The sequence below is a fragment of the Dreissena polymorpha genome, chromosome 1 (assembly GCF_020536995.1).
Source record: "Dreissena polymorpha isolate Duluth1 chromosome 1, UMN_Dpol_1.0, whole genome shotgun sequence".
NCBI lineage: Eukaryota > Metazoa > Mollusca > Bivalvia > Myida > Dreissenidae > Dreissena > Dreissena polymorpha.
The window spans coordinates 68,424,811-68,442,099 of record NC_068355.1 but is presented as its reverse complement, the minus strand read 5'-3'; the positions used below and the strand labels follow the sequence as shown (position 1 = coordinate 68,442,099).

At 35.4% G+C, this 17,289-nt stretch overlaps 1 protein-coding gene across 1 annotated transcript in view; it reads left to right on the top strand.

Annotated features, from left to right (window-relative positions):
- The window catches only part of LOC127833943 (apoptosis inhibitor 5-like), a 29,188-nt gene extending 17,490 nt beyond the window's left edge, over nt 1-11,698 (top strand). The window contains 9 exon segments of the mRNA XM_052359471.1: nt 777-917; nt 1,859-1,924; nt 2,240-2,275; nt 2,277-2,438; nt 3,041-3,219; nt 3,875-3,968; nt 5,852-5,968; nt 9,618-9,661; nt 10,797-11,698. Coding sequence (XP_052215431.1) covers nt 777-917; nt 1,859-1,924; nt 2,240-2,275; nt 2,277-2,438; nt 3,041-3,219; nt 3,875-3,968; nt 5,852-5,968; nt 9,618-9,661; nt 10,797-11,010 — 1,053 coding nt within the window. The 3' untranslated portion in view covers nt 11,011-11,698.
- Nucleotides 11,699-17,289: the final 5,591 nt, after the last annotated feature.

The following is a 17,289-nucleotide window of genomic DNA, read 5'->3' as shown; positions in this document are numbered from 1 at the left end:
TATTGCGATTCCTTGTGAATACTATCTGCTCAACAGTTAATTTCATTTGGGAATCAGGTGAGCACCATAGGGCCTTGTTAAGGGAGGTATTGCCCTTTTACAATAATTAATTTCCACAGTTGAACTAGGACACTATTGATAAATGATCAATATTTTCAAACATGTCTTAGATATTATTTTCTTCGTTGATCTAGGACACTAATGATTCCCTTTTATATGACTGCCGAGAATGGAGTTATGATCGCAACCAGTTTTGGCCGAGAAAACGGCTGTTTTCTTTTTGTGCTTCGTATGATATTTAGAGTATTTGTCTTTGTCATCTGGTATTGTACCTTATATGGCTCTTCTAACCTTGTGGCAACTCTAGAAGTCACATTTTTCCGATTACTGAAATAGTCTCATCTGCTTTACTGAAACCTAGGCTAAGTAAAAAAATGGGTTGAAAAGAGAAGTTATGGTCGGATGACAGGTTTCCTTTAATGTCTATTCGTGAAACATTACCAGCTTATTATAGTTCGGTTCCTTTTCAGTCTCCGGTGAGAGCTTTAGGGCCTTAGCTCTTTTATGGCTACTCTTGTAAAGAAATTAACTTTTGGCTGGACCTTTTAGTGATAAATCAAACATGCTGTCTGAGCTTTTTATAAAATTTGGCTTTGTAAAATCTCAAGTTTTTCTTAGGCAAAATGTAATCGTCCGAGACATTTAGAAATTAACTACAGACTTTCAAAATCCATCATCAATGTCGGGTATAAATGTGAAATGTTTGTGTACTGCAGGTGTTGCATGATGTTACAAAAGAGGAGTTTATATTCATTATGGAGATTCTCAAGTCAGTGCCCAGTATGAACACTGTGATAGGGCGACAGCAGCTGCTTGAGATAGTCACTGAACAGGCCGAACTTGACCAGGCATTTGAGGTACAAAGGCTCTTTAGTATTAAACATCTGTAATTAAGTGTTTTATTACTATGCGTAAGAAATGGTTGGACAATTTAGGTGAGTTAAGTTGCATGTGCTACATATTTAGATTTTTTTTGGCAAGTGCTGTTCTTAATAGGGAAACATTTTTTCACATGTTTGGATGGTTTATTTTTGGCGTCGGAATTTAAATTTTGCTATTATAAGTATTTAAGACTATTCCAAACATAAGTTATTTATAAAAAAAAAAGATTTACATGTAAATGAAGGTTAGTAGCTGTAAATTAAATGATTCTAGCACCCATTTATATAAAATTTGCCTGGATAGTAAGAAAGCTATATTGATCAATACTGTACTAACAAACTGTGAACAACTCTTAAACATAATTCAAAAAGACATTGCATTCATAAACATTAACTGAGCTATCACATTTACATTATATGTATTGGTAAGTTCACTCAAAATATTATGGTAACAAATTCTAATTTAATGCCAAATGAGAGGAATGTATAAAAAAATATGAACTTCAATTTAACAACTGTTATATAAATGTGATTTATCTGGCTGCATAATTCAAAATGTATTTATATGTCTTATTTATATAAGTGTGATATATTTAATCTCTAAGCAAGTATATTTTACTGAAAAGTTTCCTTCAGGATCTGGAACTATTTTTTCCTTAGCAACATAATCATTAGCCTCTCCATATGGTTTGCTGCAGAGTGAACCACATTTATTTATAGTCTTAGTGTATAGAAAACAAGTCACAAGTGATAGAATTCTTAGTACAGTATATGCATTTAATGCATAAAGAACAAATGAATATCTTTAGAGAGTGTCATTAACGAAAGAATCCAAGAGATTGCATGCATATGTTCATGAAAAAAATGTGTTTCTTCCAAAAATTATGCAATGTGTGTTTTGAATTGTTTGCTTTAAGGCTTCTGACACAGACATTGTGGATAGACTGTTGTCATGTGCAAAGCAGGCCGTACCATTGTTTTCTGTGAGTTCTGGGTTATACATTGTTTGTTTCAATATTTTTTTTCTGGTTATTTTCTTTGACATACCTACAGAATATCATACAATGTTTTGCTTATTTCATTTTGAATAGCTCAAACATTTACTCATTGAGAAATAATTTTTTTTTAACAAATAAAAGGTAATGAAAACATGGTAATGATAAGCTGTTACGAAGCTATTACAGACACATGGCTTTCACAATTTCTACTTGTTTTCATCAGTAGTCATACAAAGTCAAAATTATAGTTTTTTATGTATGTATATTATAATAGTTTTTGACCGCCCTTTTTTATTTCAGAAAAATGTTCATTCAAAAGTGTTCTTGAGTTACATATTGCAATCATGTGCTGCCAGGATTGGGTCGAATGTCTCCGCCAGGGGATGGAGTGGATGTGAAATTGGACATGTTAAAACTGTTAGCAGAGATCTCAGAACATAATGGATTTACACAGGACGATTGCAAATCACCTTTGCAAAATGTTTTTGAAAGATTAATAGTAAGTGCTTCTTTTCCAGTATTTATTATATCCTTATATATTGGTATATATGGTTTCCTGTAAGTCTCGAATGTCAAACATGGCTCTGATTCTTAACCCTTTCCCCCATAAGAAGCAAAGTAAAAATGGCTTTTGCAAAAAGAATAAAACTAGAACAGCCTGCAAGTAACTCCCAGCCTGTTTCGGTTTTATGCTGTTTGCTGCTCTGACATCAGTAACTAAGTGTTGGAAATGAAGCTATCAAAGCTTGAATGTAGTAAGAAAGGTATTTAATTAGATTTAACTTTCTTAAGGACATAAATGCATCATGTAGCTTAGTGGTCAAGGGTTAATAGTAAGAGATCACCGAAAACAATATAATAAACCAACTCTTTTAATGTTATCAGGAAAGACATTTTGCAGTGTTTTGGTCTCTTCTCAGCCAACATACAGTTTAAGCTGAAAGTGTATTCTCTGATTAGTCTGTGCTGACTTTTATGTTACAGCACTGCCGATGTGTTTTATGCCCAGTTTTCCTAAAGCCTGGCTCATATCTATAAATCTAATATTTGAATAAAGCAAACGTAGATTTAAGCCTGAATAAATCCGGGAGTAAATTCCAGGAGTACATGCCCCTGCCCCCTGCAGACCTAGAGACTGACACAAGCCCCACAGACGAGCCAAAACTACAGTTCTCATACGTGGAGTGCCTCATGTACACCTTCCACCAGCTGGGACGAAAGTGTCCTGAGTTCCTGACAGCAGAGGAGGCAGCTGAGAGGCTGAAAGACTTCAGACTCAGGTAGGCTGGTGGTACAAAGTAGGGTTGCTCTTGAGAATAATAAAAAAAAAGAGTAAAATTCATTATGAAACTTTATGAAAGAGACACATAGAATGGACACTAAAGCATGTTTAAATTATGCATTTTTAAATAAGTAATGAGAGATTAGAAAATAGAAGAGAGTCCTGAGGTCCTCATTGTATTAAAGTTACTGACCAGTCTATTAAAAAAAACATTTTAACAGACAGCCAAAGAGTCAGTTTAACATTTGTGTACTGACTGGAAATTTTAATATGAATGATGTGATATCATAAGCATGCACACATTGTTGAAAAATGTGTGTTCATTTTGCAAGTAGTTTTTTCCCCAGTATCTTGTGTTGTTTATTTTGAACAGGGTGAACTAATGACATCATTTTATCATTCTTGGCTGAATGATGACTTTTGGCAAACAACAACCAAATGTAGTCTCATATGTACCCAGTGTTTAGTAGAAATATGTTCAGGTCTTTTTCAGACATTTTTGTGTTTTGTCGTTGCAAACTTATAAGTGTGACGTCACATTGTGAAAATAAGGAGTAAACATAATTACAAATCCAAAACTCTTGTGTTACTGTCCTGAGATGTTTGTGTAGAAGTAAGTGCTACAAACTCAATCAGCTGCTTATATATTGCAGGTTACAGTATTTTGCCCGAGGAGTGCAGATATACATTAAACAGTTACGTCAGGACCTACAAGGGAAGACAGGGGACATACTTAAAACAGAGGAGGTATTTTGCATTTGAGAATTGTCAATAACATCCTGTATTAGATTTACTTGGGACATATGTAGAGAGAATACTAATTGTCCCCTAACGGTGAAACCGTAAGGTTTCCGCTCTGTTTGTCCGTGAGTCTGTCACACTTTTCTGTATCCGTCACACTTTTCTGGATCCTGTGATAACTTTATAAGTTCTTCATATTTTTTCATGAAACTTGAAACATGGACAGATGGCAATATGGAGATTATGCACGTCATTTCATTTTGTTCCTACATCAATAATTTTGGTTGCTATGGCAACAAAAAGACTAGAAATATATGCTGAAAATGGTGGATCCTGCGATAACTTTTAAAGTTCTTCATATTTTTTCATGAAACTTGAAACATGGATAGATGACAATATGGAGATCATGCAAGTCATTTAATTTTGTTCCGATGTCAAGAATTATGGTTGCTATGGCAACAAATAGACTATAAATATTGCTGAAAATGGTGGAGTTTCACTGGAAGGGGACCATATTGCTTGACAATAGTCTTGTTATTTTCAAATTAAGTGCCTTGTCATATGGTTCATATGTTCCTGCCCAGTAATAACACTGTATTTTTTTTATGATAGTATATTATTTGTTCAATCATTGTCTGTATGAATGTTTGCAAATAGTATAAGGAAACAACATGACAAAAAGACATTGTAAAAGTAATCATATTAATGATTTTATAAGACTGCATATGTTCGTTTCTCCAATAGCCTTGATACACTGCTAAGTTAATGTTGCTGGGTGTTATTTTTATGTCAGCATCATTTGTTGATGCCAAGAGACATATAGGTTTAGGTCTGGATATTATTTCTTGTGCCAATACAAGGTTTACACTTAAGGACAGTTTCATATTACATCAATTAATTCCTTCGAAACTGTTCATACTTGCGTAAATGTTATTAATGCTTGCAGCCGAATACATTACCATGACATTTACCTTCTCCTTTATTACATTCTGATTGTCTAAATCAAAATAATGTGGTATTTAAATCTTAGTGTAATATACAATTAGCTTGCTAATCCATTAGAGCAATATATAAGAATTGCAACTTAGAGTCAATTAATTCGTATTCTTCTCATTGAAAGCATTAATGACAGTTTTCACAGTACTCCAGTTAGAGTATGACAATTAACCAGAAACAAACCGGCTTATGATACAGACTAATTACAGAGCAATATATACCATTCAGATAGTCTTTCAGTTCAATCTTTTGTGTCTTGTTCTGCGAAAACTGGGCTTAATTCATGTGCGTAAAGTGTCGTCCCAGATTAGCCTGTGCAGACTGCACAGGCTAATCAGGGAAAACACTCTCCGCCTAAACTTGATTTTCGGTAAGAAAGGACTTCCTTGAAACTAAAAATACCATTAATGCGGAAAGTGTTATCCCTGATTAGCCTGTGCGGACTGCACAGGCTAATCTGAGACGACACTTTACGCACATGAATTAAGCCCAGTTTTCTCAGAACAAGACACTTTTTAAGACAAAATCATTATAGGATTATAAACAGAAGAGCACAATATGTTAAGTCAATACATTGTAATCCCCATACTAGTATTCCCAAGTTTATTACTTAAATGAATATTCTCATATCTGATCTGTATACAAATGTACCAGGATATCACGCGCCTGTTCAGCAATATGTCTCCATACACGGGCCTTGAAACAGCAACTTCTTTTTTGTGTGACTTATTTTGTTTCTAGTAAAAATGTGCTTCTTGAAAATTATTGTAAGAATAAGACCTATTTTTACAATAGTTTGACATCGTTTTCAAATAAAAAAAACAGCAAATAAAGACTTGCAAAATATTCAGTATTGATTTACACCAAACCAATTAAATGTTTTTATTTTTCAGAGTAAATTGAAGGTGTGTGCATTAAAGGTGACGTCCAACATTAACAGTCTCATCAAGGACCTGTTCCACAATCCTCCCTCGTACAAATGCATGGTCACACTGTCATGGAAACCAGCAGTAAGTACAGTCCAAGTCTGGTTTTGTTTCAATTGTATGAAGTATATGAACAACAATGTACTTCAAATCTTTTACGGATAGTACATAGGGCAGAATAAACAGGGTTTTTAGGAGTTTACACACAGGCTGGAAAGAATGTAAACACACTGTTAAGAACTTGAATTTGTAAAATAACTCAAGTTATTGAAATACATTTTCAAAAATATCAAGTGCATAAAAGACTGTTTGTTTTTTTTTTGGCAGTCTTGGCTGATATCTTAAAGTATAAGAATAAATCCTTGAATACGTCTGAAATCGATGACAAAATTGACATTGCCTGAAGCACAACAATGCAGTACACAAGGAACTTTTGAAACAAGAACACAGGCTTATAAAATAAAGTAATTCTGATGTATTTCACATTGCCATAAGCAGCATAACAATTTGTCTTGTATGCACTAGTTGAAATTCTTAAGATTTTTTATTTTTAAAGTTATTTGAAAAAAAGCACCACTCACCGGTGTGTTTATATTGGGAATCCCACAAAGTCATGATCCTGCATCCTGGTACAGACTCAACTGTTGTCATAACTGTAATAAATTGCAGTATTTGTATAATTAGTATTAATTAGACTACAATGTATTTAAAACACCTAAAGCTCATCCATGAACATAGTTAAATGTAAATAAAGAAGGGTTGGTGAAATCATATTTTAGAGTTGTCCCTGGTAATACATTTTGGGGCCATAGCAAATGAATTTTTCAGTCAACTTGCAGGGCTTAACACTAAGGACACATCCGAAAGACATTCACTGCCTGTACCTAGGTCCGGGCTAGCCAATGTCCCAGGAACATGCCCAACCGGTCGTGTGTATTTTGGGCGGGATTATGTGTTCTATATCAATAAACTGTGTTTTAAATAAGCTTTTCAAAGATGCAGAAATCTTAATACAGTATGATCAGATGACAATTAAATCCCAGAGTGAAGTTGGAGACAACAAACGGATCGTATCTCGAAATATATTTGGAACCCCCTGATTGCAATCAAAAAGAGGCCGACAATTCAGAAAATCCCCGGCGGTTTTCCTGGTAAAACATGTCAGTATCTATTATTAAACAATTCCGCTAGATACTGTTTTTGATTGGTTTCCTCGATGTGACATGTTTTCTCAATAAAAATACGTTTTAAACTAAAAGCCGGCATCGACCAGGATCGTCAGGGATCAATGAAGGTATAAAACTCGACATTAACATAAAGTTACTATAAAATTATTAGTTATTTACCAATTTAAAATAATTATGCCCCCCTTCGAAGAAGAGGGGGTATATTGCTTTGCTCATGTCGGTCTGTCGGTCGGTCTGTCGGTCCGTCCACCAGGTGGTTGTCAGACAATAACTCAAGAACGCTTGGGCCTAGGATCATGAAACTTCATAGGTACATTGATCATGACTCGCAGATGACCCCTAATGATTTTGAGGTCACTAGGTCAAAGGTCAAGGTCACGGTGACCAGAAATAGTAAAATGGTTTTTAAATGATAACTCAAGAACGCATACGCCTAGGATCATGAAACTTCATGGGTAGATTGATCATGACTTGCAGATGATTCCTATTGATTTTGAGGTCACTAGGTCAAAGGTCAAGGTCACGGTGACCCGAAATAGTAAAATGGTTTTCGGATGATAACTCAAGAACGCATACGCCTAGGATCATGAAACTTAATGGGTAGATTGATCATGACTCGCAGATGACCCTTATTGATTTTGAGGTCACTAGGTCAAAGGTCAAGGTCACGGTGACCCGAAATAGTAAAATGGTTTTCGGATGATAACTCAAGAACGCATACGCCTAGGATCATGAAACGTCATAGGTAGATTGATCATGACTTGCAGATGACCCCTATTGATTTTGAGGTCACATAGTCAAAGGTCAAGGTCACGGTGACCCGAAATAGTAAAATGATTTTCAGATGATAACTCAAGAATGCTTTTGCCTAGGATCATGACACTTCATAGGTACATTGATTGTGACCGGCAGATGACCCCTATTGATTTTCAGGTCACTAGGTCAAAGGTCAAGGTCACAGTGACAAAAATCGTATTCACACAATGACTGCCACTACAATGGACAGCCCATATGGGGGGCATGCATGTTTTACAAACAGCCCTTGTTTTAATTTGTTTGATCGATTAGAAGTGTTTTGACAATCTTTTTTACGCAATTCAATTAGCAAAACTAATATTAACGGTTGATCCTGGCTTTTAGTAGAGAGTTAACCCTGTACAATTGTTACGACTACCGTAGCACGTTATTTTGCGACACCTAAGATTCACTTACCATTTGTCGTCAGACGGCAACCTGCGGCAATCTATGTAAAAAAGGTTTTAACATTCATGTTTTGTTTAAGTTTGGCTTAACGGGTGGGGATGGGGGTTCCTCCGATAAGAAAAGAAAAGGGAAGGAGGAAAGTAAAAGAAAGTATGAGGAAAAAAAAAACAAGGAAATTTCTCCCGAAATGGCGTGAAGATTACAAATAGATGTCTTAAGTAGATGAATATTGAATTCATTAGCATTAGTAAGGCAAGCTAATAAGAATGATTGAATCATAATTGCGCATCTCCACGCACAATAAAATACAAGTTGAATGATAAATATAAAGGTTTTGATAATATTTGGGTCAGGGCACATGAAAGATTAGTCAGGGCTAGTAGGTTCTGCATTTACTAGCCCGAATGGGCTAGTTGAAAAAAAAGTTAGTGTTAAGCCCTGACTTTTCCATTGACAAATTTAATCAAACAATACTCATGGAAAAATGATGTGTTAAAAACTGATTCCATGGTCACAACACCGAACATGGGTAAAATTACTTACCTTGTATATTGGAATGATGCTAAGTTTTTATTGTTAGGGTTGGAATCAAAATTGTTAAAAAATAATTAGTTGTTGTGTTGCTTGTAATTTAGACTTGGATTTTGCTCACTTACCTGCATATATTCGAGTAAAAGAGTAAAAAATTAAGACATACCATTTTGTCTGTGATTGTAAAGTTATGATAATTTATTGTTCCATTTGACATCTTTAAAATATTTATCTGTTCAATACTGAGGAAACTTGAAATAAACTGATATATAAGTTGTATACCACATTCAAGTATTTAACATAAGGCTTTTAGAATTGTTTGTACAATATTAAGCGAGTAATAAACAGCAAGTCTTTCCAATTGAACTTTCAAAATTGCAGCTATGTACTTTACAAGACTCCCAAAATATCAGCCATTATTTATAGTTGAACTCTTCAGAAAAGGACTTCAGTGATTTTTCTAAATAATATGTTACTGAAAGATTGAAGTATGTCTTAACACCATTTTTTCCTAACCCAATGGTAAAATGTAAAATTTTCACTTTTTTTTTGTAAGGTATTCCTCTGCCATAATTAGTTTTAAAGTGTTGCTCGATTTTCGAATGCTATACTGTGGTTCATGACTTTTAATTCAAATGTGTATAATGAGAATGGTATGGGTTATTTACATAAGAATTGTTATCATACACTCGCAGTTATACTGTTATAGAGTAGATATGGAGTCTCTCTGTTGATTGATTTATTTGTCAGGCATTTCCTGCAGAACACAATTGCTTGATTAATATATTGGTAAATGAACATATTTTTTCAAGGTCAAAGCTGCAGCGCACTCAACAGATCCTGCCAATACAGCAGGGTAAGTCACAGATTTATATCTTGAAGAGATAACACAAACACAAGTCTCTGAAATCCTTAAACAGGGTTCGACACTAAGACACGTCCGACAGACATTGTCTAGTAAGATCGGTGGTCGGGCTAGTAAAACTGCGGGCTAGCTTGTCCGACTGGTCGTACATAAAAAAATCTATACTGATTTATATAACTATAACTAACTGCTGTGAAAACATTTATTTTTAATGTGTAAAATTACTCTCGTATCCGTTATTTACATTAATACAAAACTAGTGTATTTAAATAAACGCGGAGCATTCACATGATTCATCGCTATTTTTAGACGCAAAGGAGAGCTTCCTGCAGAAACTACTTGTTTCCATTGGTCAAGTTGTTATATATATTAATGATTTTCTGCAGTGTCGTAGAACTGTAGAGCATTATTTTACGACTTCTATCGAAAATCGGTATCGTCAATGTAAACATTTTTGCGTAGCAGACAAGAGAATGTAATTTAAAGAATGGCTTTGTTCAAGTTCGGATTTTCGTCCGACAATCAGTTAATAAAAAAGAATCCGACGCTTAAACTGACACGAAACGTAAATATGAAGAAACACGAAAACGTCAATTTTATCCTAGATGGAAAATCGAGTCAGTTCCCATGGATTGAATTTGACGGAGAAAAGCAAAAAAATGTTTTATTTTATTGTTTTACTCTATGCATCAAAAAAAATCTGGTGTTCACTGATTATTTACTGATAAATCCTGATTAAACAGTTACATGACACAATTGTGTTCATTTGCTATGTCATTTGTAGTCTAGTAGACATCAGGTTCGGGCTAGTACATTTTAAGAGGAGCTGGTCCGACGGTCTTGCTGTAAAAAAAGTTAATGTCGAACCCTGTTAAATGATAGAAAGATAGCAAATAGAGGATTATTTTTTGTAGCGGTATTCTAAGTAATTATCTTTATTTAAATTTTTTTATAATTTTCTGCCTGAATGCATGAACGTATACATATTTAGGCTCTGCCTGAATGCTATATGAGCGTATGCATATTTAGGCTCTGCCTGAATGCTATATGAACGTATGCATATTTAGGCTTTGACCTAGTTAAAAATCATCTTAACTAACTCTTTAACTCACTCCTTATTTCACAGACAAAAGCGTTTTACACCAGTTACGTATGATGGTTCATCAAACGGAGCATCAAATGCAAAGAAGATGAATCGTGAACCGCGTCAGCTATATGCCCCGCCCAGTGGCAAATTTAGTGAAAAAGCCGGCACATTCACAGGGTCAACGCGAGGTGGTAGCTCCGGTAGACCCTTTAGGGGCCGGGGATTCAGAAGAGGTTCGAGAGGCAGGTTTTAGGGACTTTAAGTGTGAACTTTGACCACTGTTGAGTGGATGAGGAAGTTGATGGATTTAGAAGAGATTCTTTTTAGACATATTGACCAAGTTGTGGATTATTTTAACTATATAGTTGAGGAGGTTCAGTTTGCTTGTAGTGACACATGGAAATGACTTGTGCATGTCTTTAAGTGGTTAATGGGAACATACTTTAAATTATGATAATTTTTAAGATCTTTAAAACGGTAGTGTGAATTGATTTGCAAATTTGTAACAACTGTGTTAAGGCAGTTTGTAATTACATTACTTTTTTAAGCAGCAGTTGATGCATGAGATAACAGATCTTACATGTATGTTTGCATTGGGCGGATTGAAAGTGGCTTGGATATCTGTCAAAAACTTTGAAGTGTCATCTGCATGCTGCATTGAAAGTGGCTTGGATATCTGTCAAAAACTTTGAAGTGTCATCTGCATTCTGCATTGAAAGTGGCTTGGATATCTGTCAAAAACTTTGAAGTGTCATCTGCATTCTGCATTGAAAGTGGCTTGGATATCTGTCAAAAACTTTGAAGTGTCATCTGCATTCTGCATTGAAAGTGGCTTGGATATCTGTCAAAAACTTTGAAGTGTCATCTGCATTCTGCATTTTTCTATAAATCTGTTCATGTTTCATTTTAATTACATTCAAATAAAATTTTCATGGATCTTTGTTACATCGTGCTATTTATCGTACTCAAACATAAGCAAGGCCATTCCTTCTATAGAAATGTAAATTGTGTACAAATAAAGATCAAACATCGTGCAATGCAAATCAAAGTTGAATTGTTTAAGTTTGAAAGAATTGAAAGAGTTATGATTTTAAATGCCTTTATAAAGTAACACTGTACACAACCACATTTCCTGCCCATACATTTTTAGCTCGACTATTATATATGAAATATATATCGTGGAGCTATCCTACTCACCCCGGCGTCTGCGTTAGCCTGCAAATGTTAAAGTTAGCGTACTGCCCCAAATATTTTCTTTGTCCCTTGACATATTGCTTTCATATTTTGCATACTTGTTTACCATCATGACCCCAACCTATAAACAAGAGCAGACATCTCTATCAAGCATTTTGTCATAATTATGGCCCCTTTTCCACTTAGAATATGCAGCAAATGTTAAAGTTAGCGTACTGCCCCAACTATTTTCCATGTCCCTTGATATATTGCTTTCATATTTTGCATACTTGTTTACCAACATCACCCAACCTATAAACAAGAGCAGACAACTATATCAAGCATTTTGTCATAATTATGGCCCCTTTCCCACTTAGAATATGCAGCAAATGTTAACGTTTGCGTACTACCCCAACTATTTTTAATGTCCCTTGACATATTGCTTTCATATTTTGCATACTTGTTTACCAACATGACCCCAACCTATAAACAAGAGCAGACCACTGTATCAAGCATTTTTTAAACATCATCTAATAAATTACCACACCCCACATTATACCCCCCTCTCGCCCCCCCTAACCCCCCCCCCCCCCCCCCCCCCCCCACACACACACACACATTTTGTTTTTTCCCCTTTTTTTATTTTTGAAAGATTGTTTAATAAATTTTGAATCTGAACATTTTCCCCATGATGGCTTTTGTTATACTGTCAAGCACTCGAACAGTCGAGCGCGCTGTCCTCTGAAAGCTCTTGTTAACAACAGATCTACTCTTGCTTGTGCTTTGAATATACAAATGATTTGAACAAATCCTTCAAACTCAAGCCAACTCAACTTACATGTATTTATACCATAAGAAGAGGGATTCATTATAAAGGTATGGATTAGATTTTACACAAACTTATCCATTGCGACAGTGGTCTAGTGGTAACACGAATCGTTGGTTCCCTAGTTTAAATCCCGCCTAGACCATGCAATTTTTTTGAGCAAAAAAAATCCCACACTTGCTCCTCTCCACCCTGGAGTACAAATTGGTGCTGTGAGGAAAATAGGCCAATGTGCTGTGGCTGCATACTGTGCTTAATGTAAACAGTAGACTTACGACAAATTGATCTGGGGGTGTATATGTCAAAGTTGATTGAAGATGGTTTTATCAGCATAATCAGACTATTAACCAATGCCTTTGCCTTTTTACGTTTTGTGGCATTATCCTTATTCATCAATATAAAACATTCAAACAAGCAGGCATTTTAATTTATGATCTGAAGTTTTGCATATGCAATTTTTATATCAAACTGTATAACACAAGTTATGGCCCTTTTTCAACTGTGACTTCTGATAGTATATATTATCAAATTCTCTTTCTCTGAAAGCACAGTTTTACATTTTGTTTGTATCATCTTCTTCTACAATTATTTGTTTCATTATACTCCAGGGGTAAACACTGGCCATGTTGAAGGCTAGGGGTCACACAGTTATTTAGAATTTTACAGATTTGTGTATGTATACAAAAATACCAGCCTTACACCAAGGGTCAAATGACCTTTAGCAATATCATACCAAAATGACTTGTAAACAATATTATTTTACAGCTGCAAGGATTAAACAACTAGTTGCTTCTATTACATAGTTAAATGACAGGATTCCAATTTATTTTGACTCACAAACATCACACAAATGTAATAGAATGCGTAGTCATGGTGAACACTGTAAATCATGCAACTGACCTGTATTCAGTGGTCACCCTAGATAATTTGTCAAATCAAGAATAAATATTGAAACAGATTTGCTACTAACAACCACAGCCCTTACTTTTTTGTATTGAGAGGAACAATGTTTGCAGGAAGTTAAGTTTCCTCAAAATCAATAAAAGCATGGTCAGGTTGCAGTAATCTGGTGTTGCCCTCCACTGTTTTCGCTTAAGTTTCCACTTATTTCCTGTAAATGCCACAAGGCATATCCGAAGATTTCTCAGGATATCAATTGCTAAAGTTTTTGGTGATTGAACACAAGCACAGACAGATTGCAAAAGGAAGAATGATGTTATATCACGTGATACAGAAATAATGCATTTCTATTGTATAATGATCTAGTGCAAGGCAATCTATACATAACGTTATATAACAAAGCAGACAAAAATATTCAGTAACTGTGAAACCAGTAAACAACATCTGTTGCTACGAAAATAAATATTATTATGCCCCTCTTCGAAGAAGAAGGGATATATTGTTTTGCTGGCTGTCTGTCGGTAGACCAGTTCGTTTCCGATCAAAAACTCGTCAACGAATTGATCGTTTGGCTTGATACTTCACATGTGCATTAGCTTTGGACAGTAGATGACCCTATTGAAATTGCGGTCACAAGGTCAAAGGTTAAGGTCACTATCAAACTAAGTGGCTTCTAAGCAATAACTAGTTAACTGATTCACATGTGAATTGGCCTTAGACAGTAGATGACCCCTATAAGAATTGGGGTCACAAGGTCAAAGGTCACTATCACACTAAGTGTGAAAATCCTTTCTGATCAAATACTCATCAAGGAATTGACCGATGGGCTTGATACTTCACATGTGCATTGGCCATGGACAGTAGATGACCTCTATTGAAATTGAGGTCACTAGGTCAAAGGTCAAGGTCACTATCAAACTAAGTGGCCTCCAATCAAGATCTCGTCAAAGAATTGACCGATTGGCTTGATACTTAACATGTGCATTGGCCTTGGACAGTAGATGACCTCTATTGAAATTGGGATCACTTGGTCAAATGCCAAGGTCAGTCACTATCACACTTAATGTGAAAATCGTTTCCCAGAGCTCCAGATAAGGGTCGTATTTTCGTAATTACGAATTATTTTCAAGTCCGATACGTATTAATTTTAAAATCTTGTCGTACCATTAAGAATTACAAAATCAAGTTACGAATATTATTTTTACATCGGTTCGTATCAATTTTTATTGAGTTCTTTTCGCGTATTAAAGATCTTTTCGGTGCTTATATAGAATGGTTGTCGGGTTTGTTTAACAAAGCGCATTTTTTCCAATAAAGCGGCGTGTACAGTCTCTACATCAAAAATACAATGGCGGCGCCCAGAGAGCGTCCTAAAAAACTGCAAAGCGTGCAAAAACACGCTTTTAACATATTGTACGCAAAGTGAGCCGAAGTTGAATGTTAAGAAAGACATTATAGAAAAGATCTTATACGATGTTGTATGTTCAGTTGCCGAAACAGTCGGAAAAGCTAAAAAAACACGACACGACGGGTCCAAACTTAAACAAAAAAACATTGAACAAGTGGAAGGGACAACTCCCGTGGCCAATCGTTGAAAAGATTGAAGGGGAGAACCGTTTTAATTGTGAAATATGTAAAAATTCATCGAAGGCATGCAATCTAAGCACAGTTTGGGCATATGAAGGTATTTGAACAAACAAGAGTTCCGCGGTCGGAGATGACCGCATTGAAGCCGGATTTTTGATTTAAATGACAGGAAAGTACCTTTCGTGTTTTTGTCAATGCAATACTTAAATTACTGAAATATTGTTCAAAGGTCAAAATGAAATGTAAGTACTTTTCAAGGCATGAGCAAACCTTGTGTTATGTTTTGAATGCATGCATATACATGAACAACAATAACATTTAAGGTCACAAATATGAACTTGAATTGACAATTAGGAAAGTTTGATCTCAATTTTTTTCAATGTCCAAGCATACCAAAGTTATAACAATTTTAACATTTTAACATTTAAGGTCACAGTGACCTTGACCTTCAAATGAATGACATTGAAATGACCAGTGGTCATCTTCTAGTACTGGCCAATCTTTATTTCAAGTTTGAAGACTCTAGGTACAAGCATACCAAAGTTATAACATGAAATAAGAACTTTAACATTTTTACATTCAAGGTCACAGTGACCTTGACCTTCAAATGAATGACCTTGAAATGTCCAGTGGTTACTTACTAGTTCTGGCCAACCTTCATGTCAAGTTTCAAGACTCTAGGTCCAAGCATACCAAAGTTATAACAACTTTAACATTTTTACATTCAAGGTCACAGTGACCTTGACCTTCAAATGAATGACCTTGAAATGTCCAGTGGTTACTTACTAGTTCTGGCCAACCTTCATGTCAAGTTTCAAGACTCTAGGTCCAAGCATACCAAAGTTATAACAACTTTAACATTTTTATATTGAAGGTCACAGTGACCTTCACCTTCAAATGAATGACCTTGAAATGACCAGTGGTCATCTGTTAATCCTGGCCAACCTTCATGTCAAGTTTGAAGACTCTAGGTCCAAGCATACCAAAGTTATACCATGAAATAAGAACTTTAACATTTTTACATTCAAGGTCACAGTGACCTTGACCTTCAAATGAATGACCTTGAAATGACCAGTGGTTACTAACTAGTTATGGCCAACCTTCATGTCAAGTTTCAAGACTCTAGGTCCAAGCATACCAAAGTTATAACAACTTTAACATTTTTTATATTGAAGGTCACAGTGACCTTGACCTTCAAATGAATGACCTTGAAATGACCAGTGGTCATCTGTTAATCCTGGCCAACCTTCATGTCAAGTTTGAAGACTCTAGGTCCAAGCATACCAAAGTTATACCATGAAATAAGAACTTAAACATTTTCGAGCACGCCGCCACCCTGCCCGCCCGCCCGCCCCCCCGCCCGCCCGACAACATCAATCTATAAGCCGAGATTTTTTCGAAAAAAATCCGGCTAATAAAATTGTATAATACTCAATAGACACTGTTGAACTCATTTAAATTAAGTTGCTAGTATGTTTATTTTGATTTTTTGCATGAAAATAACCATTATTATTTATTTTTAGGTCATTTAGAAAAGTTAAGAATTATTTTCCAAAACTTAGTAGTAACGTTAAGAATAAAATTTCAGAGTAAAGAATTATTTTTGAAAATCTGGTAGTAACGTTAAGAATTTCACAATACCTTATCTGGAGCTCTGTTTCCGATCAATAACTCCTCAACCAATTGACCAATTGGCTCGATACTTCACATGTGCATTGGCCTTCAACAGTAGATGACCACTATTGAAATTGGGGTCACTAGGTCAAGGGTCATGGTTTCTATCACACTAAGGGTGAAAATCATTTAATAACTCGTCAACAAATCGACAGATTGGTTTGATACTTCACATGTGCATTAGTCTTGGACAGTAGATGACCCCTATTGAAATTCAGGTCACTATGTCAAAGGTCACTATCACACTAAGTGGTTTCCGATTAATAACTCTTCAACTGATTCACCGATTGGCTTTATACTTCTCATGTGCATTGGCTTTGACAGTAGATACCCCTATTGAAATCGGGGTCTTTAGGTCAAAGGTCATAGTCA